Source organism: Cavia porcellus, unplaced genomic scaffold (genome assembly GCF_034190915.1).
Source record: "Cavia porcellus strain 051 isolate PalLab524CR breed Dunkin Hartley unplaced genomic scaffold, mCavPor4.1 scaffold_11, whole genome shotgun sequence".
Lineage (NCBI taxonomy): Eukaryota > Metazoa > Chordata > Mammalia > Rodentia > Caviidae > Cavia > Cavia porcellus.
In genome coordinates, this window is record NW_026947494.1 from 62,152,181 (window position 1) to 62,177,861 (window position 25,681).

The window sequence follows — 25,681 nt, forward strand, 5'->3', positions numbered from 1 at the left end:
CAGAAAGCTAATCACTCAATGTCTTTAGCAGAAATTGTGATTTTAAAAAAAATCTCAATTGATTCTCCCAGATCCACTCTTCATGCTTAAGGAAGCAGCGCTTTATGAAGTGTACCTGCTTGGCCTCTGGTTTGGAGTGGAGATGAGGAGCAAGGGGAGGCTCCAGCCTGGGCCCGGAGGGCAGAGTGAAGGTCTGGGGTGGGGTGCCTCCCTCTGCCCTCTGGGTCTCAGAAGTGCCAGTCTGCGGGGTGCCACCGGTACCCCAGTTTCCTGAATGCTGCCTACGGCTCTGCAGCTGTAGTCAGAGTGAGCCTCCCTGGCCAGGCTCCCAGGTCATACACATAAATCACTCCACAGAGACATCAAGCACGTTTTCACGTTTATTAATAGATTATGTGACATTTTAAAAAGAGTGAACATAAAACTGAAGTCATTTAAGTACTGTGACGACAGATATTTTAATATATACAGACTAAATAATGACAGTAAATATAATAACTGAGTTAATAAAATCAGTGGTAGCTTCTACTTACAATACAGTTATATTACTCTCATGTAAATTATTCTGATATTTGGAAATACTTTGCTTTTTTAAATAGATAAACATTTATCTTGCAACTTTCCCACTTCTGTTTAAAATGCCACTGCTTTTTAATCAGGAGAAAAAAATTCAACCTAATTTTCACTTACTTTGCTAAACTTATGAAGATTTTCTATGCTTGATACTTATCATGGAGTTAAAAATTTAAGCCATTTCATTAATTGTTCTTTTTTTTGTTTTTTTTTTTTTTGCACTTGGAAGAGAAGTCAGGACCTTGCACTTGCCAGGCAGGCACTGTGCCATTAAGCTATATCTCCAGTCATTTCATTAACTTTTAAGGAAACTGAAAAACACAGAATAATTTTCCTAGATTTCAATGCCAAAGCCATTTTCTCCTGTTATTTCTAACCAGTCTGCCATAAATGAGTCTTGAAAACTTATCTTTGAACAAAACATTTATAAATAAATACTGTCCAGTTAATGTAGGCCGAATGACTTGTTTTTAAAAATATGCATCCTCTGTCATGTTTTCATTTTATGTGACAACCACTGGCCTCAGAAACCAAGTGTTCCAGCTCTTCTGCAGGCAGGTCTCGCTGGTGAAAAAATGCACTGGGTGACACCTGGCTTGAGGCACTGCCTAGTGTTCATCAATGTATCACCCAACATCCACATAATGCCCCTGATGCTCTCCTGAGGGCAGGGTTCAGTCCTGGTCAGGGTGCTGCAGGCGTTCCCCTGGTCCAAGACAGCCAGAGAAGCCTCTGACGGCTGCTGCCTCCTGGACATCATACCCGGCTTTGCCCGTTTCTAACAGACATGTGTGGTTCACATCTGGGGCCTCAGGAAGCCCAGAAGAGTTTGGTGGCCTGGATCTCACTGGGTCCCGCCTGGAGTCCCCAGTCCAGCCGGGTCAGCTCCTGAGGTGGGCAGCTCGGGAAGGCCCACTGCAGTCACATGTGGCAATGCGCTTGGTCTCCGTTCACAAATACAATACAGTGCCAGCTGCCGACTATGGCAAACAGGCTTTTCAGATGTCTTGACAGCTTTCAAAATCTAAACCACTGACACTACCAAGTCTCATCCTTCTATTAGTTAAACATTGCTGTCAAACAATTCTAAAATACACATATCTGCAAAATAAGTGACATATAGACATATGCCGTCCATGTTTAAGTCTAAACTATGGAATCTGTCACTATTCAGGCATCTTCAGAGGTTCAGGGCTAAAATTTCACCAGCCTAGACTCTGCAGATCAAGTCAGAGACTCAGACTTTACACACTGTATTTTTCACTCTCTCTCTCTAATTGCTAGGGGCAAAAAGAGAGGGTTTCAAAGTGCCTAAACCATACCGTGCTGCAGATAATACCTGTGTGTGCATACACATACATATATATGAGTCACCTATACATATAAAAAGTGACATTCAGTTATCGTAGCACCAGCAATTCTCCCTTGGAATAATACTGCCTTTCATTCCTGTTACTTTTTCCGGTAATTAACCAATATCGATGCTCTCCTAAGAAGCAGGTATGCAAATCATACATTTGTTATTTTAGGTGATGAAGTAATTTTTCCAGGGACTAACAGAATTCCTGAGCTTTTCACCTTTTTAACCTTTCTTTTTAACTGACTGGCAGTCACTTTTGCTAAGTTAACAGCTTCTTGTAGATACTATTATTCATGTTAGCAGAGATGGTGTCCATTTTACTTGCCATCAACTGACCGCTGCTGTTGTAACTGTTGGGATCCACATTTTCTTTGCAGCACAAGATGCTGTACAGGTGGCGCTGGCACTCAGAGGAGGCGTAATAGTAGATCAGAGGGTCGATGCAACAGCTGACGCTGCTGACACAGACGCAGAGGAGGTAGGCGAAGTAGGCGGCCTCCGTGGCGGGACTGTGAGACAGGAACAAGTAATGCGTGATCAGGAGGATATTGGTGGGCCCAAAGCAGATGAGGAAGATGCAGAAGACAGCTGCCGACAAGAACACAGCCCGGGACTTGTTGCTCTGACTGGCGACCGTGGAAGCGCTGAGACACCGGATGATGGACACATAGCAAATGGAGGAAATGATCAGAGGCACAAAAAAGAAGACGGCTGAAAAGGCTGAGAAGTAGTAGGCATAGAAGCCCTCGAGCAGCGTTTCATTGAGCACATCATGGCAGGTGGTGATGTTGAGCCCCGGGACCTGGACGGTCTGCTCCCTGAGGAGCAGCGGCAGCACCCCAGCGATGGCCATAGCCCAGATGGCCAGGCTGGTGAAGGAGGCCCTCCCCAGGGTGCGCCAGGACAGGGCCTGGATGGGGTACACTACGGCCAGGAAGCGGTCCACACTGATGGCTGTCATGAGCATGACCGAGGCGTACATGTTACCATAGAAGGCTGCCGTGGTGAATCGACACATTTCAGAGCCAAACTTCCAGTCGCTGCCGGAGAAGTAGTAGCTGATCTTAAAGGGCAGCACGGACACAAAAAGCACGTCTGCCATGGCCAGGTGCAGCATGTAGACCACGGCCGGCTTCTTCACCTTCATCTTCAGGACAAACACGGCGATGGCCAGGAGGTTCAGCGGGAGGCTGACGAGCACCACTGTGGTGTAGACAAAGGGGACGAAGCGGGTCAGCCAGGAGCTGGTCAGGTAGCCTGAGGCGTCCTCCGAGATGAAGGGCTGGTGTGGCTTCCGCAGGGGACTGCTCTTGTTGAAGAAAGTGTTTCTGGTTTCAGGCGCCGTGCTGCTGTCCGCCTCCCCTTCCTCGTCCATAGGGAACTGTTCGAATTCCTCATTGGAGCTCCTGAGAAGGAACGAGCGGGGGTTCAAGGTGGGATTTGCTGCTCTGGACCCTGGAAAATTGAAATTTAACAAGGGAATGAATTAAAAAGCTAAAAGAGACACTTAGAACACATTTTTGACCTCGGCTTGTTTCTCACTTTCTTCACAGGGGAATGGTTGGAAAAACACGGATCACATACAGGAAGTCGACAGAGGGTATGCTGACTCAAGACACTGCGATGTTGTTTTGATACAAGCACACACTTTTCTACTTGTTCCTCCAAGGGGCAAAGGTGAATGGTTACTTTCAGAGGTCGGTGCAAGGGCCCTCAGGAAAGACCGAGTGATGACAGGAAGGGATAAGTGTCTTTCTCTTTCTGTCCCACCCTCTGTCTGTACGCACAAACACACCCCAGCCCTCCGCTCCTCCCTCCAATGCGTCCACATGCACACTTCTGCCAGTTAATCTGTGCCATCCTGTGAAATGCATTCCTGCAGACAGGAAAATCCACACACAAAGTGAACAGAGCTCTAAAAGAGGTGCTGGAGCATCTGGCACTTTCAAGTAGGATTCAGGGCTCCCAATTCTACGAACCTTGGTCCTGTCAGTTTTCCTCTACCATCTTTAGTCTGCATGTTTACAGTGCCACATTCTTAATCTACACATCCGAGCCTAAACCACTGCCCTGATAGAGTCTTACTCTTCTTGTGCCTGAGAAGGATGACACGTGCTCTTGGCCACTCACTCCAGGCTGATGGCCCTCTGGCCTGTTCTAGAGCACACCTTGGCTTATCTCAAGGAACATTCCTGCCCAACCTGGCTCTGGCGAGTATCAACCAGATGTCAGAATAAATGCTCAGGAACATACATCTTCCTTTTATTATCTTCTTCCATCAAGAAACAAAATCCAAAAAAACTCAGACCCCCAAAATTCAAAGACCCAATCCAAAAATGGCATCTGAGATGAATGCACACTTTTCAGATGAAGAAATACAAGTGGCAAATAAATACATGAAAAAATGTTCATCATCATTAGTCATTAGAGAAATGCAAATTAAAACCACACTGCGATTCCATCTCACTCCTAAAAGAATGGCCAGGGTCAAGAAAACTACCAACATCAAATGCTGGAGAGGCTGTGGGGGAAAAGGAACTTTCCTGCACTGTTGGTGGGAGCGTAGACTGGTGCAACTATTGTGGAGGTCAGTCTAGAGATTTTTCACAAAGCTGAGATTCGAAGTCCCATTTGTTCCAGCTATTCCACTTCTAGGCATATTCCCAGAAAAACTGAAAGCATCATACCACAGTGATATATGTACACCCATGTTTATAATAGCACAATTTGTAATCGCCAGATCTTGGAAACAACCCAAGTGTCCATCAACTGAGGAATGGATAAGAAAGTTGTGGTATTTTTATACAATGGAGTACTACTCAGCTATAAAGAAGGATCACATTGAGATATTTATAAATAAATGGGCGCAGCTTGAGACCATACTCATAAGTGAAATAAATCAAACTCACACGTGTGAATACCAAATAGTTTCCCTAGTGTAAGAAATGATTCAAATATATAAAAGTATGTGGTAATCATGATTCCCCATTATGTGGCCTTGAAGCCTTATAAAGTTTTCACTCATTAATTAGAATGGCTTTATTCTGGGCTGCTTGATATTATTGCCTGTGATGAAATGAACAGCTATTTTGACAAAGTCAAGACATCATAATAGCTAGTGCTGCTTTAATATCATCTTGCTTTGAAGCCCCACCAAACTGTTGCTCTCCTGTCTCCATTGGTTTTATCATGTTGTATCTTACTGGATTTTATTATATGTGATAATATAAACAAAAATTTTTATAGGCAAAGAGATAATATAGAAACAATTGTTCATTTTCTGTTAGCTGGTTCTAAATACCCTGTAATACTTTCATCCACTTGAATGATTTCACACTGTCTTGATATGTTTGATGCTATAGTATATGAAGTCACATTCGAGCATTTCAAGGAAAAAAACACTATGGTAACTACTATTAAGTCGGGTTATTTGGTGGTGAAGCACTAGGTTGCTGAAACTGTCATGCTTTGACCTGTAGTGTTATGTTGTTATGTCTTCTTTTATCTCAATCTCCACCTTATTCATTAAAAATTTATTTATTTTTTTATTATTTTTTTAATTAAGGGGAAAAAACAAACAAAAAAAAAACCCAGTAGGATATATTATAGTAACTTTTTTGATTTCCTATTTACTTGACTTGAAGTCCGGTATTACTCCCACTATCTTGTTTTGACTGATTAGACTCTGTTCCATTCTGTTTGATAGTGTCTAGGTTGAGGGTATAGGCAACTACTTTGAAGGCACTAAGATTCACTATGATGCCCATTCTGGTTTGACTATTATCTTGTTTTGAAGTCCTGTAATGTTAACAATGTTTAGGTTTTATTGGTCTTGTTCTGTACTGTTTTGTTCAACTTTATTATACTTAATGATATAGGCAATTCTTTTTAAGGAAGCAAGAGGCATTATGCTAACCATTGTTGATAACCTTGTACTCTGTTTTTACATCGTGTGCCATGTCCATCCTTTGTTTTGACTGACAGCTTTGTTTTGTCATATTTGGTTTTATTCTCTTCCAAAAAAAAAATAATAAGAACTATGGGAGTAATAAAACCCAAATGTGTAAATTTTGTTTTAAAAAAGAGGAAAAAAAAGTGCTCTAAAGGATACAACTGCAAGTGTGTTTAGGTGTGTTAGGACAGACGACCATATTACTGAGTTTTTGTGGATCATTGAACACAATTGTTTGTGGTCTCACTGTTTGAATGTCCACTTTGTATGCTTTGATCCTGTGACTTGAGCAACTATTTCTAAGATGACAATGTGTAATCTATTAACTGGTGATTTCTTACTGTTTTGTTTTTTGTTTTTTGTTTTTTTTTGTAGTTCTGTATTACTTGTACCTTACACTGTTTTGTTTTTTCTCTTTTTCCTTTTAAATAAAACTTTAAAAAAAAGAAACAATCCATTTGAAATGTTAATCAGATAAAAAGCAACACTTAGCAGAGGGAATTCAATCAGCTTTTCCTTCTGAGGAGTTCTAGTAAAATCCTGCCACTGAGGAGAAGAGATGGGGATAAAATGCCTGGTAGGTCTTGGAAAGTTGAGACAAGAAAAGAAAAACAATTAGCAAGCCAGGTGTGGTGGTGCACGCCTGTATTCCCACTACTCAGGAGCCTGAGGCAGGAGAATCACTGCAAGTTTGAGGCCAGCCTGGGCTACAAAATGAGTTCAAGGCTAGCCTGAGCTGCATAGTGAAACTCTCAAAAAAAAAAAAAAAAAAAAAAAAAAAAAAGACAGGGGAAAAAGAAAAGAAAAGAAATGACTTAGGAAAAGGATGAAGATCCACGCAGGTCTCAGAATGCTGTCAGAGTATTTTAAAACTTGGATGGAAACAGGACAAGTATATTGGATTTTCAAACCTTCGGTTTTGTTTTTCAGGAGCAGAATCCTTCCAGCAAGGACAGTTTACACACAGAGATGTCACTCTACACAAGAACGGGCTCTGCTCCCAGTATCTGGTTCAGCCATCCCTTCCATGACAGTGACTGGCTGGGCACCCTTGCCGGAAAGGGACAGCCATCCATCTGTGGCGTGGAGGCATCTAGGTTATCAGGCTGGAAAAAGGTGAGGGCTGAGGCGGGGAGGGCTAAATCCTGGAGGAAAGGATGTCACTATTCTTGTTTTCAGTGACGTTTGGCTTTGCAAGTGACATCATTCAGTCTGTGACACTGTGAAAAACATATCTGGTCATGTTCTCGTTTTCTAGCATATAGCTCCTAAGTAAAATTCTTGGAATCTCTAGCCAGACAGAAAAGACTATCTTATATGTGCAGGTGCTAACTAGAGGATAGTGGCCCCTTCAAAACTCCAGGATAGGTGCGGCTCATGGCAAAGACAGAGGCCAGAGTAGAGAGCAAGGGCAGGTTGCGCTGTGTCCCTTCCTCTTGTTTTGTCCTGTGTTCCTCTCCCAGCCCACTGCTCACCAGTGTCTCTGCTGGGAAAGGGTGGCTAACGTGTTTCTTGGATTCTGTGAGCCTTGCAGGCTCTGGAGGCCGGTGGTACACAGCCAGTGGGCCAGACATGTGACTGGCACGGGAGACTGTGTCGTGCAATAGAGCCCTCTGCCTGTGTGGTCTGAGTCACACTCAGACAGACAGTGTCAGGATGAGTTAAGTTTGAGGACACCCAGATGGTGTCTGCAGGAGAATGAACTGCATGAGGCATAGGACAATTCCTCCACATCACAAGTGTAGGCGTTGTGTGGGAGAGGAGGTAAGTTTTCCCTCTATCAGAACAGTTGTTTAAAATTCAGAAAGATTCAGACAAAAACAATTGACTAAAATATCAGAAAAGCTGACTAACAGTCTATGTGGCCTAAAGAATGAGAGAACAAAGTTCTGTGAGCCATCGTAACAAACTGAGGCCCCATATGTAGCTACCTGATCAGAAGCACCTAATCACTGAAAAGTTAGGAGACAGAAGCCCAGTGTGGTGGCACACATCTGCAATCTCAGCTTTTGGGAGGCTGAAGCAGGAGGATTGGTGAAAGTTCGAGGGCAGCCTTGGCTACATGGTGAGTTCAAAGCTAGCCTGAACTACAGAATGAGACCCTTTCTCAAAGACAAAACCAGAAGGAACAATGCTCAACACACACACACACACACACACACACACACACACACACACACACACACTCACACATATGCAAAGTTTGAAATCCAGAGAGGAAAAGCCAAAGAGAGGAACCCCTAAATCCTAGTGTAAATTCTGCCCTAGGTTTTGGCTGACCCTTGAACCATTCCTGTGTAGGACAGAGGCAAAGTACCTCTACTTAGAAGAAAAGAACTGTAGTGATCAAGAGACCTTGCAGTTTGGGTCCAGCCAAATTAATTGACTACGAAGGCAGAAATACTGTCTGAAGGAATATAACAAGACCCAGTCCTCACAGCACAACAATGTCCAACACATAACCACTCAGTGTAAGGGAAACGGAGGTTTTACCAGATCTAACCATCTTTTAAACGAAAAATGCTAAGCTCTAGATCTCCCCTCTCCAACCACATCACATACAAAACTCAACTCAAAATGACCCAGGACAATGTTAGAAAGCACTAGAAGAAAAAAAGCTCTATGACATTGTTCTGGACAAAGACTTTTTAGCTATGACCCTAAGAGTACAGAAAACAAGAGCAGAAATAGACAAATAGGACGGCATTAAATTAAAGCTTCTACACAGCAAAAACAACTCAACAGCAAAGAAGAAAGTCTACAGAACAGAAAGGAAATACCAAGGAAGAGCGGAGTAAAACCACATGTACTTTAAAACTGTTTGAGTGGCTATTATGAGAAAATGAAGGTGACAAGCACGTGCCAGGTTGTGAACCAAAGTAAACAACTGTACACAGCCCATCAGAATGTAAATTAATACAACCATCTGGAAAACAGGACGCTGGCATCTTGAAAAATTTTAAAAAACCAAAACTACCAGAGTTCAGCAATGTGACTACTGTGGATGTATCCAAAGGAAGTGAAGGCAGTGTATCCGAGAGACATTTGCATGCCCACACTGCATATCCATTATTCACAGAGAAGGAGCCACCAAGCCAACCTGGTGGCGCCCAGAAGGGGGATGGATACTGACAGCATGGTGCACACACTCAGCGGCATGGTAACAGCTGTGAGGAGGAGGCTGTGTCACCTGTGGGCACGCGGATGACCCTTGAGAGCACTGTGCTGAGTGAAATAAACCAGGTTGGCCACGGAGTGCTTGACCTTATCTGGATGAGGGCCCTCACAAGGGTCAGCTCATGGAGTAGGGAGGATGGTGGTTCCCAAGGGTCCAGGCGGGGCTGGGGAAGACACTCAACAAAGGCACACAATTTTTTTTTTTTTTTGGTCTTTTTCATTTTCATTTTTATCGGTACCGGGGATTGAACTCACGACTGCCTGCTTGCAAGGCAGGCGCTTATGCCGCTGAGCTAAATTCCCAGCCCCCACAATTTTTTTTTAAAGTTTTGTTTTTTAATCGTTACTGGGGATGGAACTCACGACCACCTACCTGCTTGCAAGGCAGGGGCTTTTGCTGCTGAGCTAACCAGCCCCAAAGGCACACAATTTTAAGCAGGGTGTGGTGGTGCATGCCCAAACTCTGGGAGACTGAGGCAAAAGGACCACAAATTCAAGCCCCCGCACCTTAGGAACTTAGCCAGATCCTGTCTCAAAATAAAAATACAAAGCTTTGGGAGGGGATGTAGTCACAAAAAAAAAGTTACAAAATTTCAGTTAGGAAGAAGTTCAAAAGGTCAATTGACAGCATAATGACTGTAGTTACTTATAATGAATTGTACCTAAGAAAATGACTAAAAGAACAGATTTTAAGTGCTCTCACCCCCAAAAATAAGTATGTCATGTGATGCTTATAGTAATTAGCTTGATTTAGTCATTTCACAATGTGTGTAGGAAAAAAAGGGGGAGCTGAGGATATAGCTCAGTGGCACAATACCTGCCTGGCAAGTGTGAGGTCATGAGTTCAACTCCTGATACAAAAAAAAAAAAAAAAAATCAGTAAAGTGTGACTCATCCATTTTTTTTAGAAGAGTGACTCATCCTTAAGTAAAAAGCTCAATAAACAAAATAAACAAAAACTCAATCTTGAGTTAATACAAGTGTTGAAATAGGGAATTTTTTTTTTTTGGTACTGGGATTGCACTTGCCAGGCAGGCGCTTATGCCACTGAGCTAAATTCCCGGCCACAGGTAAGGATTTTAAAGGATGCATTGCAACTATGGTCAATTAGGTAAAAGAAAATACTCCACTGAAATGCACTTAGGCAGCAGTGAAGTGACACCTAGGCCCGGGAAGGGCAGCCTGGAAGACTTTCATAGGGCTGTCGCCAGAGAGGAGGAGGTGTGTGTGAACCGCTCCCTGGGCATGGAACTCTATTAACCCTGAATCACTGGGATGGTGTCCTGCTCATGGCTAGTGCTCCTTAAACTAGTCACATGTTTGCATTCTAACAGTGGCTCTGTCAGGAGTCCCCACACCTCTCAGAACTGAGCTAAGAATCATTACAGTGGGGTTACAGTACCCATCTGGGCCACTTAATACCTGTTTGAATGGCCGTCACCTTTGGCAGCTGGAGCAGCCCATGAGAAACAGATACCTATGTTTGGAAGCAGTAACAATCAGGCAGTGTAACTCAGTGTGAAGACCCTGCACTCCATCCTCAGTATGGGGGAAAAAAGGGTTCTGGACTCTCATAAGCTCCTCGCCCCTTGTGTTTCACAATGCTTAGTTTTTCCATATGATAAGGGACAGGAGCAGGTTGCAAAGAGTCATGCCTGATGCCTAAGGTTCGGAGCTGTAAATCATTGGAGTGCAAATTCAGTCTTTTCTGGAAGCACACTTTTCTTCCCTTTGGGATATATCGACTTTACTCCACATTCACCTTGACCCAGTCACATGCTGGCTGACACTGGAAAGCCCTGTGGAATGTAGAACAAAATCCCTGAGTTCTGGAAGGAAAGAATCCCTGGGTCCTACACTTTAAAACCACAGAGACATGTGTCTGGCAAATGCTGACCAGTGGGACACGACAGCAGTGTGACTCAGCTCTGCTGTGTCATGAGTTTGGCCAGATACAAAGAGGTGCACAGGAACACATACTCACAAACACACGCACAGCACGCACGCACATACGCACGCATGTGTACACGGATCAAGGCCATTCCTGGAAGAGTGATGTGATTTGAAAACTATTGCATACTCTTAACTAAGCTTCGATTACTGAATTCGATTACTTAATGTGAAAATAAAACTGCCAAGGGGCTGGGGATTTAGCTCAGCAGTGTAAGTTCCTGCCTGGCAAGCACAGGGTCATGAGTTCGATCCCCAGTATGCCCCCCCCCATAAATAAATAAAAGAAAAAAGAAAATAAAACTGCCAGCCTTTAATACTTAGTCTTTGCTTTTAGTATTTATGTTCAAAAATGTCTTTTCTAACTAATCCTTCCTGGCCAATACTACAGTGTTTATGACAGAAACATTATACTGGAGAAAACATGCAATTTTTATAAGCCAGGAACCAAGAAGAATGCATAATCACTTGCTTAAATATCACTGATGGAGCTGTTCCCTTTTCTTGCACTGTAAATGTGATTATATAGATGTAGATCAGCATCAAAGAAACATACATGCTAAGTAAGGTGAGTAGGCACTTCCAACTAGCTCAGGTCCCTCAGACTGAAATTAGAGTCACATATTTCACTTTTCCTACCTTCCTAGCCCAGCTCAGAGGTCATGGGGAAACTGCCTGTCAGTTTGCCTAAAGTTCTTGTAATTCATCTGTGCTTTTGTTGTTAGGCTATAGTTTCACACAGACCTTAAAATCAGTCATATTTCTTGCTAAGTTTCACTTAACCCAGGTTTCTTAAATACCACTAGAGTGGTTTTGTTATTGAACACAGCACAGCCATGCACAGACTGAATGTGGGTACTTAGAGTGGAGTCCGCAGGGCCTTCTCTGGTGTGACCTGGTGCTCACCACGTCCCGTTCAATCCTGGGCTTTATGCCACGGCAGTTTCTCACAGGGACAGCCAGGCAGTGACTCAGAGCTGTGTCCCCCTGGCTCATGCTTTTGGGGGATTAACCACGCAGAATTCCTAGGACCTCACCCACACTCCACACAGAAAGGGCTTGTTTCAGCAGTGCACAGTAAGATGTGCATAGGGATAGGTTGGAGACTGTGGGGCGACTTGAAGGGGACTGCATTGGCCAAAGATACAACAATTCCATCACCATCAAAAAAATAATGATGGAAACAACTTTCCCATATGTTCCACGAGCTTAAGTCAGATCTGGTATGTAGGAAAGTCTGTAAGACAGTTTCGTTTCCTTGACAACTAGTGAAAAATGGGCAGGGCCAGGTGCTAGGCCAGGGATAGTGAACCTTTTAGAGACAAGTACCAAACCACAACGCGGAACCCACTTACTCACAAGAAAAGGCCAACATCGCAGTTAAAATGGAATACTGAGGTTTTAGTCTAGAAAAAAACAACTCATACATCAACATATTTTGTCTTAAAAGAAAAACAGCATGCATGCAGTAGGTTACCCACCATTGTGCTCTGCCCTGGATTTGATCTCCAGTATCATAACCCCCCCCACAAAAACAAGCCCCCCCAAACCAAAGAAAAACAGCTGTGGGTAAGGGAAAGACTTGAAACATCTAAGGAAACATCAATCAAATACATGCTGACACTTCTTTGATTCTGCTTTGAACAAACCAACAGTTAACAGCCATTAACAAGACAAGAAAACCTGGACACACAGTGACCATTACGTGATACTAAGGAACTGTTTTTCTTTAAGGTATTTTAATGGTATTGGACGTATGTATCTCTAGGGATATATACTGATTATTTAAAGATGAAGTGATGCGGTGCCTGAACTTTGCTTTAAGAATTTTCCCTTTAGGGGTATAGGTAAAGTAAGGATATAGGTAAAAGATGATTGGTCAGACATAAATAACGCTGAAGCCAGTTGATGGGCGTGGGGGGATATAATTTTCATTTGGAGATATGCTTGATAATTCTATAATAAAATTTTTTTTAAAAAGGAAAACAAGTATTTTATACTCTTTATTTTCCCGAGTAAGGATTTTTGGTTTTGTTTTGTCACATTTCTGAAGGGAAAAATGTTCTTGAATGTTTACAGTGTTAACTCTTTTGAGGCTTACCTGGAATATGGAGAAACTGGTACATGAAAAAAATGAGAGAACATGTAACCGATTCAAAGTCACACAATTGCTAAGTAGAGGAGCCAGGCAGGACTTGAACCTCACTCTGCCTAGCTCCAAAACTTTGACTCTGACTACACTAAACCACTGTCTCTTTAAAACTTGTGGCCGGTAACTGACTCCTAAAACAATATCTCCTTTTATCACTTCACCAGCTGTGAATGTGCCCATCCTTTTTGCCACGTGGGGCAGCATGTGGACACGTGGACGCATGACTTCAGGTGACAGCAAACGTGGCTGTGGCTTGGGAACCGTGGGTCCTGTGGACTCTGGCTACATGCCAACCACATGCCAGCAGCTCTGTGCTTCAGATGATGGACGTGAGGAAGACATTCAAGGACATGAACAAAGCAAAATTGCTAAATCATTGTTCTAAAACGGTGCAGCAACAAGACCACAGAGTGAATAAAAGTGTGCCACAGAAAAAGCAGGATTAAAGGTAGAATACAGTAAACTCTCCATAGGGCCAGGAAGGGGCCGCTGCCTGGAGCCTGCCTCTCCTCTACCCTAGGCACAGGAGCCCCCAGGAACAGAGCCAGGCTCCTCAGAAAGTGCAGGGATGCAAGCCTGGAAGGAAGCCGGGGGCAGGGAGGTGACAGGAAGGAGGTTCAGCGGCACCAAGACCACAGCCGGCCCAAGGGAAGTGTGGGGGCCTCTGCTTGGGGTGCCCACCACCACTGCTACCGCCACCACAGGGTCAGGAATGCCAGGATACCTCCCGGGGAAGCACCTGCCCGGCCTTTTTCTACCCTTCTAGGTCTCTCCTCCTCCCAGGTTATGGTTCTGGAGCTCCCATGCCAGAAAGGCAACTCCTTACTCTCCAACACACAGTGTGAGAGCCGAAGCCCCCAGCACTGGTCCCCCAAGCCTGCAGCCCTGCTCACGTCCTTCTGTACTTTGTAAACCTGAACTCAAATTCACAGGGTCTGGGAAAACAGGCTTTCCTCACAAAGCTGTAGGACCTTTCCTCTGTCACAGGATAATTCATTGTGCCTGCTGTGCTGTTTTAAATTACGCTAGATGCATCGTAGTGGCTGTGAATTAATGTAGAGAGTTGCAGTGGATATTTTTTAAAAAGGTAAGATAGTGAGCAGGATCTGATGGCTCATGTCTGTAATCTCAGCATTCTAAGAGGCTGAGGCAGGAGGATCCCAAGCTGTAGCCAGCTGGAGCAATTTAGCGAGACCCTGTGTAAAACAAAAACATTTAAAAAGGTCTGGTGATGCAGATCAGTGTGAAGGCCTTGGTTTCAACCCTGTACTGCCATAACAAAACAAAACAACAAAACGAAGTGTAAAAGATATCAGAATGTATGGCATGTAATAAAGGCAGATACTGTTTAGTGAAACCTGTTTGCTATCTACGTGTTCCACGATTATCTACGTGTGTTTACTGCACACAGCTCTACTGCAAACTGTAAAGTATATTTCTTAGTGTTTTTCCTGCTGTTTAACAAAAAAAAATACTCGTAAACGTGCTGAGTTCTATATTACCTAACTTCTCACCATCCAGGTCTGAGTCTTTCTGTTCAGCTTTTTGATCCCCAATTCTTGGTACCAGGCAATTAACATATATTAAAGAATAAGGATCTATGCCAGGCATGGTGGCACATGCCTGTAATCCCAGCACTCCAAAAGCTGAGGCAGGAGGCTCACTGTGAGTTCAAGGCCAACCTGGACTACACAGTGAAATCCTGTTTCAAAAGGAAAAAGAAAAATTTCATAAGGGTCTATTAATAGCCTGCTTTATCATCCGTTACCAAAATGAAAGCAGAACAGCAGACCTTTTGGGAAGGTTTACTAGATAACTGTCCCTTGTCCCCTGGTCTGGTGCATCTGGCTTATAGGGTACACTCTGCTCTCCACAGGTACTGGGGAACACAGGGGAGCATTTTTGGGGGGTCAAGATGCCCCCCCTTTACAGAGTGGTAGAGAAGGCTTCCATGTAGAAAAGACTGACCTGTGGTCAAGTCTCAACTCCAGCTCTTCTGAGACTTGTGACTATTGTTTTGGGTCTCAGTGTCCTCTCTAATGAGGGGATGACATCTGTCCAAAAGGCAGGTATGTGCAGGAGGGAAGGGAATCTGTGCCCCGTACCCAGGCAGCTGCCAGCTGGGAAGGGTACCCTAATGAAATGTGACCTGGTGAGGAATAGGGAGGAACATGAGGACAGAGGCCACAGAAAGCAAACTTCTTAGGGGAGGAGAAAGGGATGGGGCTAGCTGAAGTGGGGGAAGGATGAAGGGGTGCTGGTAAGATGCTGGGGCCCACGCACAGCTCCCTGGCCCTTGCTCCTTGCTAAGGAGCTGGCTTGATGGGGAGGGGGTCAGGAGGGCTCTGTGTAGGATACCCCACGGAGTGGGCTCTGCCTCAGCACCAACAATGCCTCCCAGTCCTTCTAAAATCCATTGCATTGCCTTGTGCTCTTGGATACTGGCCCTCTGTAGTGAATGTGAAGTCATCTCAGGGTCAAAGGAATGGAAGGTACTTAATGAGCTTGAGAGTTCCTCAATAAACATTGAAGAGGGAACATTTGGTTCAGATCCCATGGGGAATAAGTGAAGTTTACAATCTTGGCTGGGAAGAGGAGATTCCCACAACATGACAAGGCAGGAAGAGCCACAATGAATGGGATCAGAAAGTCTGAAAGCGCTGCGGAAAAGCACAGGTCAGGGTCAAGCCCGAGGGCATCACAACTTTCGTCTGCACAGAGGATGGCATTTCTAGACACAGGCTTCCAGCAAGGCCACTAGAGGACTGGGGCCGCAGCAGGGTGGCGCACCCACATGGCAGGACAGACACTGTCCAGAACCGTCAGTGGACAGCGATCAGAGAAAGCCGATCTGCTTCATTTGACAGTGATTTAAAACTCTCTAAAGACACAGCCCCACTTCCAGCCTGCACCCTGTGTGGGTGGGATCCCTCTGCCCCTCTCCCCCATTTTCCACACATGGACCCTGACCTGTTTCAGAACTAGCCATGGTGATGAACTCCCACTTGACCGCACCTTTTGAGAGGGTGAAATGAGACCATCCAGTCGGTGATGACTCCTGACGGCTGACCGAGCAGCCTGACAGGAGTACAGGGCTTAACACAACACACACTCCCTTCTCTCCCGCCCCACCCCGAGTGGCTCCAGGAGTAGTGTGGACAGATGAGCAGACTTCTGGTCAGGTTGTCTTTCTGTCTGCCTCAGGATGTGCCATTCCTTCCATGAGGAAGTTAAAAGGCGGGGCAGAAAACAACAACTTTGGGTCAGGGACTTAGCTCTGCAGCATAACACCTGCCTGGAAAGCTCAAGGTCGTGAGTTAGATCCTTGGTACCAAAAAAAGAAAGAAAACAACAACTTTGACATAAACTTCACTCTCTGCAGGAGCCCCTAACCTCCCTGGGGTCTTGGGACCTCCGGTGGCACAGTGGATGTGGTGGCTGTGTGTCCCCATCCTCCACCTCAGGGTCAAATCTACATAAAAATTCATACTCTCAGGCGCTGGTCCTCAGGTAATACTGAGCAGTCACACAACGCTCTACGCACTCAGGACCCCCGAATACCCCCGAACAGCGCTGGTGATAAAGGGCTGTTACACTGCTGAAGTCTGGGGCTGGAGCCCCGAGTTTCCCCAGAGCATCTCCTGCCTTGAACAAAGAGGCTGGGCAGGGAACACGCCGTGTCTTTGTCCCCTCTTAATCTGGTTATGTAGGAGCAAACCGGAGCACACATTTTTTTCACTGATAACAAGAAAACCTGCACGAAAAAAACCGTTGAAAGTTGCTAATCTTGTTATTAAGAAACTTTTCTTAAAAATCCATTTTTCTCCCTCATTGATTGGTGTCTGCTCGGCTCGGCGGGAGCAATGGACACCATGGCCCAGCAGACAGCAGGCTTCCTTCGTTCAGCACCCTGGAGCTTAGAAACTTTAGAAACGCGACTGGCAGGGCCTCTCGCCAGGCCGGGGGCGTCTGAGGGAGCTGGCCCCAGGGAGAGGACCCTTTCCTCGGCCCAGGAGTGGGTTTCCGGGAACGCACAAAGCGGCCTCCCCGCCCGGCTCCCTCGGCAAAGTTGCACGAACCAGAAGAACCGCAGGCACCGCACGGCGGAGAAACGAGGCGCGTCCCGGGGGCAGACCGGCGCCGGCTGGCGGAGCAAGCGAGACCCCTTCTGCGGGGAGGGTGCCCCGACCCCGCGTGGCTTCTGGGGACACCGAGGCGGGGCCGCCTCCAGGCCACCCAGCCCCGCAGCCTCGCGCGTCCCAGCCCTCACCTGGCTCGTGGGCCCGGGCGCTCGTCGGCAGCGGACGGCACAGGCTGAGGCCCGCGGCGAGAAGCAACAGGCGCCGCGGCCCCATGGTCTCCGCGCGGCGCGGGTTCCGTTCGGCCCCGCTGGGCGCCGCAGGCAGCAGGAGGCTGCGGGTCCCGCGGGCGGCGGCGGTGGGGCCGGGGTTGCAAGGGGCGGAGACACGGAGACGCGGAGGGGCGCTCCGGGCGATCAGGTCGTGCGCCCCCGCGCGGCCACTCTGCCGCACACGTGCGCCCTGGCGCTTTGTCCCGGTTGTGTGCCCTTGGCTGCCGTCGGTTCGGGTTGCAGCTCGGTGGCTGGACGGAAAATGGGTGTATCGCCTGTTCTTGCAGTGTAGGGGAAATGGATTTAAGTTTATGTTGTGGGGACAGGGCTGTCCCCAGATGTTTGGACAGGATTCACTGCATTTTACCCCGTTGGAGGATTTATCGTAAAGACCCTCAGCCGCCACCAGCAAATCTCTCCAGCGCTCCGATCTGTCACTGCAGGGGCCCCCTGGCGAGACTCTGAGGGCGACGCCCGGGGCGTCCTTTGACCTTTCCAAGTCTGGTCGTGGCCAAGCCTCTGGAGGGGAAGCTCAACAGCGCTCAGAGGTTCCCGGGGGACGTCGCTGCCGAGGCTTGGTGGAGGGGCCCGCAGACCGCTTTGCTCGGATCCCCTGGGCCGCCGACAGAGACCAGTCCTTCTGGTCGGCCGTTTGCAGGCAGTTCAGCCGCAAACCCTGAGCCGCTTGCCAGCTTGGGCCGCTGATGGGCCGGGCTGCTGTGCAGGCCACAGCGAAGGCTCTGCTCACTGCCAGAGGGCAAGCTTCTAACAAATTTTCGCTGCGGCCTGTACAGAGCTGGGTAGAAGAGTCCGGCCTTATTTTTCACTACTGCTAAAATGTCATTGATTTATCACTTTTAGCCAGGTGTAATGGTGCATGCTTGTAATCCTAGCTATTTGGGAGGCTGAGGCAGGCGGATTGGAAGTTCAAGGCCAACCTGGGCTACTTAGACTCTGTATCAAAATGGAATCCTATGGGCTGGACTTGTAACTCAGTGTCCAGGGCTTGCCTAGCATTCCTGAGGCTCTGAGTTTGACTTCCAGTATTGCAGAAAGATCCATCCTTTTAACTTGTGCAAGAAAAAAAAATGCCTCTAATAAAACTGGGACATACCAGTGATTGTAAAAAAACACTCCAATTTCAGCATTGTTTAATCATGGAGGATATCTTTAGAATCAATGAAATACAGTGCAAAATTTGAAAATATTAACAAAACTTTCTGACTGTTGTAAAGATATGAAGTACAATTGTGTCCCTCTTGGAGCCTCAGTGAGTGGGCGGTCCAAACCTGCACACAGTAGACCCTGTGTCCTCTCCTGTGTCCCGGCAGTATTGGAGTTGGCCTGTCCTCCTCCTTTCATGGTTGGTGTCTCCTTTGCCTCACTATGTTTGTGCATGAGATCATTAAGTGAAATACGGGTCACTTGAACCTGGCGTGGAGCTACCAGTGCTAATGGGGTGGTAGGGACAACTGGCCTGATAACTGAGGTGGTCACGGAGGTTTTAACGTTTAGTATGCACAAGTGTGGATTCCTGGAAGAAGTGTCAGCCTTATGGTTTTAGGTTCTGTGTATCTGACAAATATCCCAGGTGATGGGGAGATAGGAGGACATCTTATCCAGAGTGTCATAAACAGTATTCAAAGACCGTGCTGCTCACCCAGCATTAGTGCTGGGTGGGATCTCAGAGCTCTGGCTCTGTGGGCCTGGGGTGTGGCCCAAGCATTTACATTTCTGCAAGTTCCCAGATGCCCTGCTGCTGCTGTGGGGTAAGAGGAATACATTTTGGAAACCGTGGCTGTAACAGAGCTAGGAGAAGAACTGAACAAGAGTTCACATAGAGTTGGCCCTCAATATTCAAACGGAATTAGGTTCAGGGTCACCAAGCACACCAAAATTAAAGGGTGTTCATGCTCCTAATATCAAATTGCACAGTATTTGCATATAACCTGCACACATTCTTCAGTATGCCCCCCCCCCTTTTTGAGACTATGTAATTCAGACTGACCTTGAACTCATAGTAATCTTTTTTGCCTTGGCCTCTTGTGTAAGGATATGCATCCCCACATCTCCTTTGATATACCTTAAATTTCTCAATTATGTAACCCGAAGGCAATCTAAATTCTGTATAAAATGTTTCTATACTGTATTTTTTATGGAATAATGGCAAGAAGGTAAGTTTTTTTCCTGAATAGTTTTCACCCTGTATTGATTGGAGAACATGGAATCCTGGGACATGGAAGGGTGACTGTAGCTCATTACCTGCTTTGCCACAGTATTTATGGACAAGCAAGCACCTAATGAAACACTCAGGGGCCTCCCAGCTTGGATTAATGGTCCCTGTACTACACACAATCCCTGTGTTACCATTTAAGCCTTTCTGTACCCTTTCCTGATTTCATTCTCATTCCTGACCAGAAGAGTAATTCTCTCATTCATATTTGTACTTTTAGTAGATTTGTATGTTTCCAAAAATATTACTGCTCTGTATGCTTTAACTATATAGTTAAATATAACTATAATTATATATATATAAACTATTTATAGTTTATTTTAACTATAAATAGTTAAATATAACTATTTATAATACTTCTCAGGAATTCTGCAAATTATGTTTTTCTAGGCTTCCTTGTTTCATGTCAGTTGTATCTGAGTATTACATTTTATTCTCCCAGAGCTATTTTTTGGGGACAGTAATACTGAACTTAGGAAGTACTGAGCTACATCACCAGCCGTGTTTTCGTTTTTTAGATTTTGAGATGGGATCTTTCTGGTAAGTTGCCCAGTCAGGCCTTGATTTGTGATCTTCCTGTCTCAGCCCCTTGAGTAACTGGAATTACAGGCATGTGCTGTCATGCTCAGTTAAAACTATTTTATCTGCACTTTTGTTCCAATTTTTATTCCTAATATAGCTTCATTTTTTTCTTGAGGAATCAGACTAGAGGTTGGAAGTGACTATTTTTCAATGCTCACATTTTTGTTTTGTTGCTTAGGTTGTTTATTTTCAGTGTCATTAGCTTGCACATAGTTTTAAAAAAATTCTTTCCTTTTACTTTATTTGGTTTTTTGAGCTAATTGCTGTGAATATTCACTTCTTTTCCTTAAATGACAACTTCAGCTACTTTTTGCAAGTTTTGTCACATACATATGTGCAGTTCATGTCTAAATATCTAAAATTTTTGTTAATTTCATGAAGTATTCAATCTATAAATTACTGAGAGTTTTGGCTGAAACTAAATTGATTTTTAATTTTGTGTTGTTTTTCTGTTGGCAGTGTTCTTTTTTCTCTGTTTTGTCTTCAGGTTTTACAAAGTTCCTATTCTGTTTGTACACTTCTGGAAAAACATATCAGATCCTGTGTTACTTTTGCTTCACACAGCCAGTGCTGAGTTCCTCTGTCAGTTTTAGAGCAGGTGTGTGGAGGTGGCCTAGAGTAGAAAATCTCCCCAACAGAGATGATAATCATGATGGTCGCTTCCTTACTCAGAGTTAATAAACATGTTCCTCAGAAATGAAATCTCGACTTTGCAGGTGCATTCACATTCAGACTACTTTGTATTGGCTCTTGGTTTTCATCTTGTCGGTTTTAGTTTGCCTGGCACCAAATAGTATGAGCTGGTACCATATCATCCTCTGATGTTTATGGTATCTGGTAGTGTTTTGGAACGAACATTAAGATGGTAAAAGTTTTAATCTCAAAATAATATGAAAGCCTTCTTTTAAACTATCAGATGATCTACCAACTTCAGGTATTCTGGCTACTTTGTCTCTATCCAAAGCTGTCCAAAGACAACAGTGCCTACATTCTAACACCCTGCCTAGTAATTTACTCCCTTGTATTCAGAGTAAGGGTGAGGTAGTTCAGGTTGTACAGAGTGCCACATTTGTTTTTCAAGAAAACAACAGGCTCTAATCTGGGAAGGAGCAGAAATTCTGTCTCTGTCTTTTTTTCATTATAAATCTGTGGGGGTACTTTGGGTTTAGAAGTAGTTAACTCTCTGATGGATCAATAGTTACCCTGGAGACCAGCCTCATGGGTTAGGGTAATAAGCAAAGGTGAAATTCAGTATCTTTTCAAAACAAAACAAACAAAAAACCCTCTTCATTCTAGTTAAAATACATTCTGTATCTTTTCATTCTCTTTGTTGATTTCCCTTCTAATGTATTTCAGCTCTGTGGTTTTATGTTCTAGAGAGCAACAAGGCAACCTAATAAGTGTGAGCTATTTTGTTTGGAAATTGAAAGGATTTGCACTATTTGACCTAAATAGTAAAAGACCTGGATCAGTCAGTTTTCCATCACTGTGTCAAAATGCCTGAGAAAATCACCTAAAATGAAGATTGGCACATAGTTTCAGAGGCTGCAGTTCATGGTTAACTGGCTCTATTTCTTTAGGCCGAAGTAGAGGCAGACACTTCATGGCAGCTGGAGTATATGGAGAGGGAGGCTATTACTTCATAGTGGCCAGAAAACAGAGACAGAGAGAGAGAGAAACAGACAGACAGACAGACAGACAGGGACAGACAGAGACACAGAGAGAGAGACAGACACAGAGACAGATAGGGAGGAGAGAGACAGGGAGGGCGGGCTGGGGACACTGTATAGTCCCTGGGGCTGTGCCCTGACTCACTCCCTTGAATTAGATCCCATCTCCCACTAGCCAGTTCCACTATAGTCTCATCAGTATATTAATCATTTATCAGGTCAATGTCTTCATGGTCCAATGACTTCGCTAGACCCCACTTTGAACATTATTGCTGCGGGCTGTAGCCACAATGCAAGTCTTTGGGGCTCACTTCATATTAAAACTATAACGAGTCCTATTCATATGAGTGCCAGCCTGTGAGCAGTACTGACTCCTGAGGGGCAGTGGGTGGTGGGCCTGGGCTCCTTCTCACTCCACTGTAGAACCCATGTCTGTGACAGCCACTTACAAGGCACTGTGGCCTCTGAACTTACAGAGAGCAAAACACAGCACCCGTCCTCCGTTTGAACCTGTTAGCAAGACCTGGTTCCAGTGACAGAGGCAAAAGTGTTTTCACAAAGCTCATCAGAGTTTCACCAGGGTATTCACCATTTGGAGTTCTGTGGTTTGTCTGCTGGGATGGGATAGCTGAGGAATACCACAAATACTTACCCACAAAGTCATAAAAATCACATTACAAATCGCACCTCTGATGAGCGTCCAACCACACACCCACACGAGTGCACACTGGACAGGCAGTGTGTGAAAGAAAAAAGCTCCCACTGAGTAAAGAAAGCTCTGCTCCCTGTGGGTCACAGTTGCCAGGAATTACCAAACCCTGGCTCAGTAAGGCTCAGTCCTTGATCTATAAATCAAGATGCTGTTTGTTTTTTATTCTTGCTTCTATTTTTCATCCTACTCATCTGTGCCCCTTAAAGATTTCAGACAAAGAGCAACTGGGATCTGCAGCGGCACCCTTGACTTGCAGATCGACAGACAGCAAGTGTCCTGGGCTTTCCCAGAGGGCACTGGGCGGAGGAAAGCGTCTTCATGAGGAGCTGCAGACGGTCACCTGGCGCAGGGCTCAGTGAGGACTTGTCCTCATCAAGGATGCCAGCAATTGCTGGCTTTTGCTTCCAAGTGCTGCTCCCCCGTCTTGGCTCATCCTATACATTTCTACTGTCAGTCTTTCTTAGAGCAGGAGGAAGTCAGCACGCCGCCCTTTGCCCTGGACCCCGCTGCTGCTGTGCATGCAGTAGGAGTAGCAGCCTGGGAGGAAGGCTTATTCTCAACTTAGAGGGGCTGGGGATGTAGCTCAGGGGTGCAGTGCCTACCTGGCAAGTGTGAGGTCCTGAGTTAAATTTCTGGTCCCCCCGCCAAAAGGTAAAGCTTGGCTGTGTATTTGATTCCTTTTACAGAAGTCAAATGTATTTAAAACAACAACAACAACAACTACTAGACCCATAAACTGTTGAGATAGTCTTATCTTGAGTCCGTCACCTCTTTGTCAAAACCATACATAATTTCAAATAATCACTAATGTAGCAGGTTCTACTTTTCAGAGAAGTTTTGTATTTTCCCCAAGTTCTGCTGGCCTTACCCTTAAGATCCTTTGTGCCAACTGAGTTTATTTTTTGAGCCCTAAGCTTTTTCTGTCATGGGGATGGTTGAATTTCCTGGTCATTTCTCTCTTTTCAGCAGCAAAAGTGCCTTCATCTATATCCCTGGTCCTGCTGGATGTGTGTCTACTTTGACAGGGATGGCTGCAATTTGGATGTGTCTTGGACCATCACAAATCACTTTCAACAGTGGTTCCCAAAGTACTGGTGTGGAGAGGGGCCGTGACCCCAGATGGTAATGAGCTCATGGGCTATACCATCAGGAGTGGATTAACGTACGGTGGAGGCTGGGTTGAGTCTCAAAGGACTGAGCTGGGTCTCTGGGGGAGGATAGTCACTTCGAAGTGAGTTGCTATGAAGTGTGTCACTTCAGGCGCTGTCTTCCACATGCAGGACCCTCTGCCATGAGGCTCTTACCAGAAGCCAGGGGGATGAGGTGCCACACTCCCAGACTTCTGACACAAGAGCTCAGCACCCAGCGTCTCTCTATGAAGACCCCCACCTCAGATCTAAGGCAGGGGCCGTGTGCTGCTATCTGGAATTGCGTGAGTAGGTTTTGGCCAACAGAATGTACAGAGATGTGACCTGTGTCACTTTGTCCTTCCTGGGGTTGGAAACTAGTGCAAGTGCAGAGCCAACTGGCCAAGCTGGATCCTGGGGTCACCTTGCAGCATTGTTTGCCTCTGAGTTGAGGCATGACTTGAAGAAAAAGAAACTCTTGTCTTTTTCAGCTGTAGGGTTGTGCATCTCTTCCTCATGGCAGGTTGCTCTAGCCGCTTCTGATACATTATTTCTTTTTCTTTTTTCTTTTTTGTCTTTTTGAGACAAAGTGCTATACAGTTCAGGCTGGCCTTGAACTTACCTTGTAGCCCGGGCTGGTCTCCAATATGCACAGTTACCCTCCTATCTCAGCTCCTGAGTACCGGGATTATAGGCGTGTGTGCCACCACAACCGGCCCATTATTTCTTTTTCTAAAAAGGTCTCCCCTAAAATATTCTACTCACTGAATGATTTAGAATTCATTGAGACGACTTCAAAGGCACATTAATGTAATTAAGTAACATTTATTTTACATAAAACAATTTTCAAAGAATACATTTTAAAACCATCTAGATACTGATTTTGTAGCATTACAAAAGTCGAGAGGCACAACTGAAGTATTCAAATAACTTGTGAAGGGTGGGTGGGGGCTATGATTGCTATTTATGCTATTTGTTAATCACTTTCAGACTCTGTGTGAGAGTCCTGACATGAGGCAGTAGTGCACTTTCACTTAGTAGGAATAAATCACATAAAATATATATTTTATACAGAAAGTGTTACCGTATTGTCACTTCCCATTACTTATAAAAACTTCATCTTGAATTGCACAAAAGGTTGCTTTAAAATGAGTAATTCCCAAAGACAGGGTTTAGCACGCTATGTCTAAACAATTCATTGTAAATTAATTAGGTTTCTATTTCTCCACAGATAAACAATATCTATGAAGAGTTACATTATTGAAGTGGGACATTCAGCATTTTTCATAGGAAAATAGGTTTACATATTTGTCCCTAAATCAGCTAAACTTTCCCCCAACTTTAAAACCAATCACAGGGCGTTCAGAGTTTCCAATCAGGGTCCCTAAACCCCAGTACAACGTGAACGCGTCCGCGTTAATTCATTTTGCTTCTCACTGCCCTGGAGGATCAGAGGACAAAAAGGCACGTGGGTACATTCTTCGGAACAGTTTTGGTCTTTAAATCACATGTTTATAAGCAGTGATTTCAATCGCGTTTAAAAACAAAAATACTAAGGAATTCATTTCTCAATCCAGGGGACGGGGAATCCACGACGCGTCACTTGCCGTAGAACTTCTTGTTGAGCAGGTAGATGAGGAGGTTCACGTTCACCTTCACCTTGTCGAACATTTTCATCACCGCTACGCCTTCGTACTGCATCTGCAGCAAGTCCTGAAATCGGACGGCACATCGTTAAACGTCACCAGGAAAACTGCAGCTCTTGGCATGTTTTAAAAACGTGCTGGAAGAATGTGAGACCCCACACCCTAAGGACTAGGTGGAGGCGCTAGCTTTGGTGTG

At 45.1% G+C, this 25,681-nt stretch overlaps 2 protein-coding genes across 2 annotated transcripts in view; both read right to left on the reverse strand.

The window, feature by feature from the left end:
* Nucleotides 1-367: 367 nt before the first annotated feature.
* Nucleotides 368-17,967, reverse strand: F2r (coagulation factor II thrombin receptor). Its single transcript, XM_003470237.4, has 2 exons — nt 17,435-17,967; nt 368-3,388 (listed from the first exon to the last, which is right to left on the reverse strand). The coding sequence occupies exons 1-2, from the start codon at nt 17,517-17,519 to the stop codon at nt 2,193-2,195; spliced, it is 1,281 nt and encodes a 426-aa protein (XP_003470285.2). The 5' UTR covers nt 17,520-17,967; the 3' UTR covers nt 368-2,192.
* Nucleotides 17,968-24,648: 6,681 nt separating this feature from the next.
* The window catches only part of Iqgap2 (IQ motif containing GTPase activating protein 2), a 260,427-nt gene continuing 259,394 nt past the window's right edge, over nt 24,649-25,681 (reverse strand). Inside the window, exon 36 of the mRNA XM_003470236.5 lies at nt 24,649-25,552. Within this exon, the coding sequence (XP_003470284.2) occupies nt 25,439-25,552 (114 nt within the window). The 3' untranslated portion in view covers nt 24,649-25,438. The remainder of the gene's footprint in view (nt 25,553-25,681) is intronic.

Bases quoted from the DNA above. Each gene is read 5' to 3' on its own strand.
- F2r (XM_003470237.4), bottom strand. From the start codon at position 17,519: ATGGGGCCGCGGCGCCTGTTGCTTCTCGCCGCGGGCCTCAGCCTGTGC. The intron at 3,389-17,434 runs GTGAGGGCTGGG...TCAATTTTCCAG, and splicing joins CGCCCGGGCCCACGAGCCAG to GGTCCAGAGCAGCAAATCCC.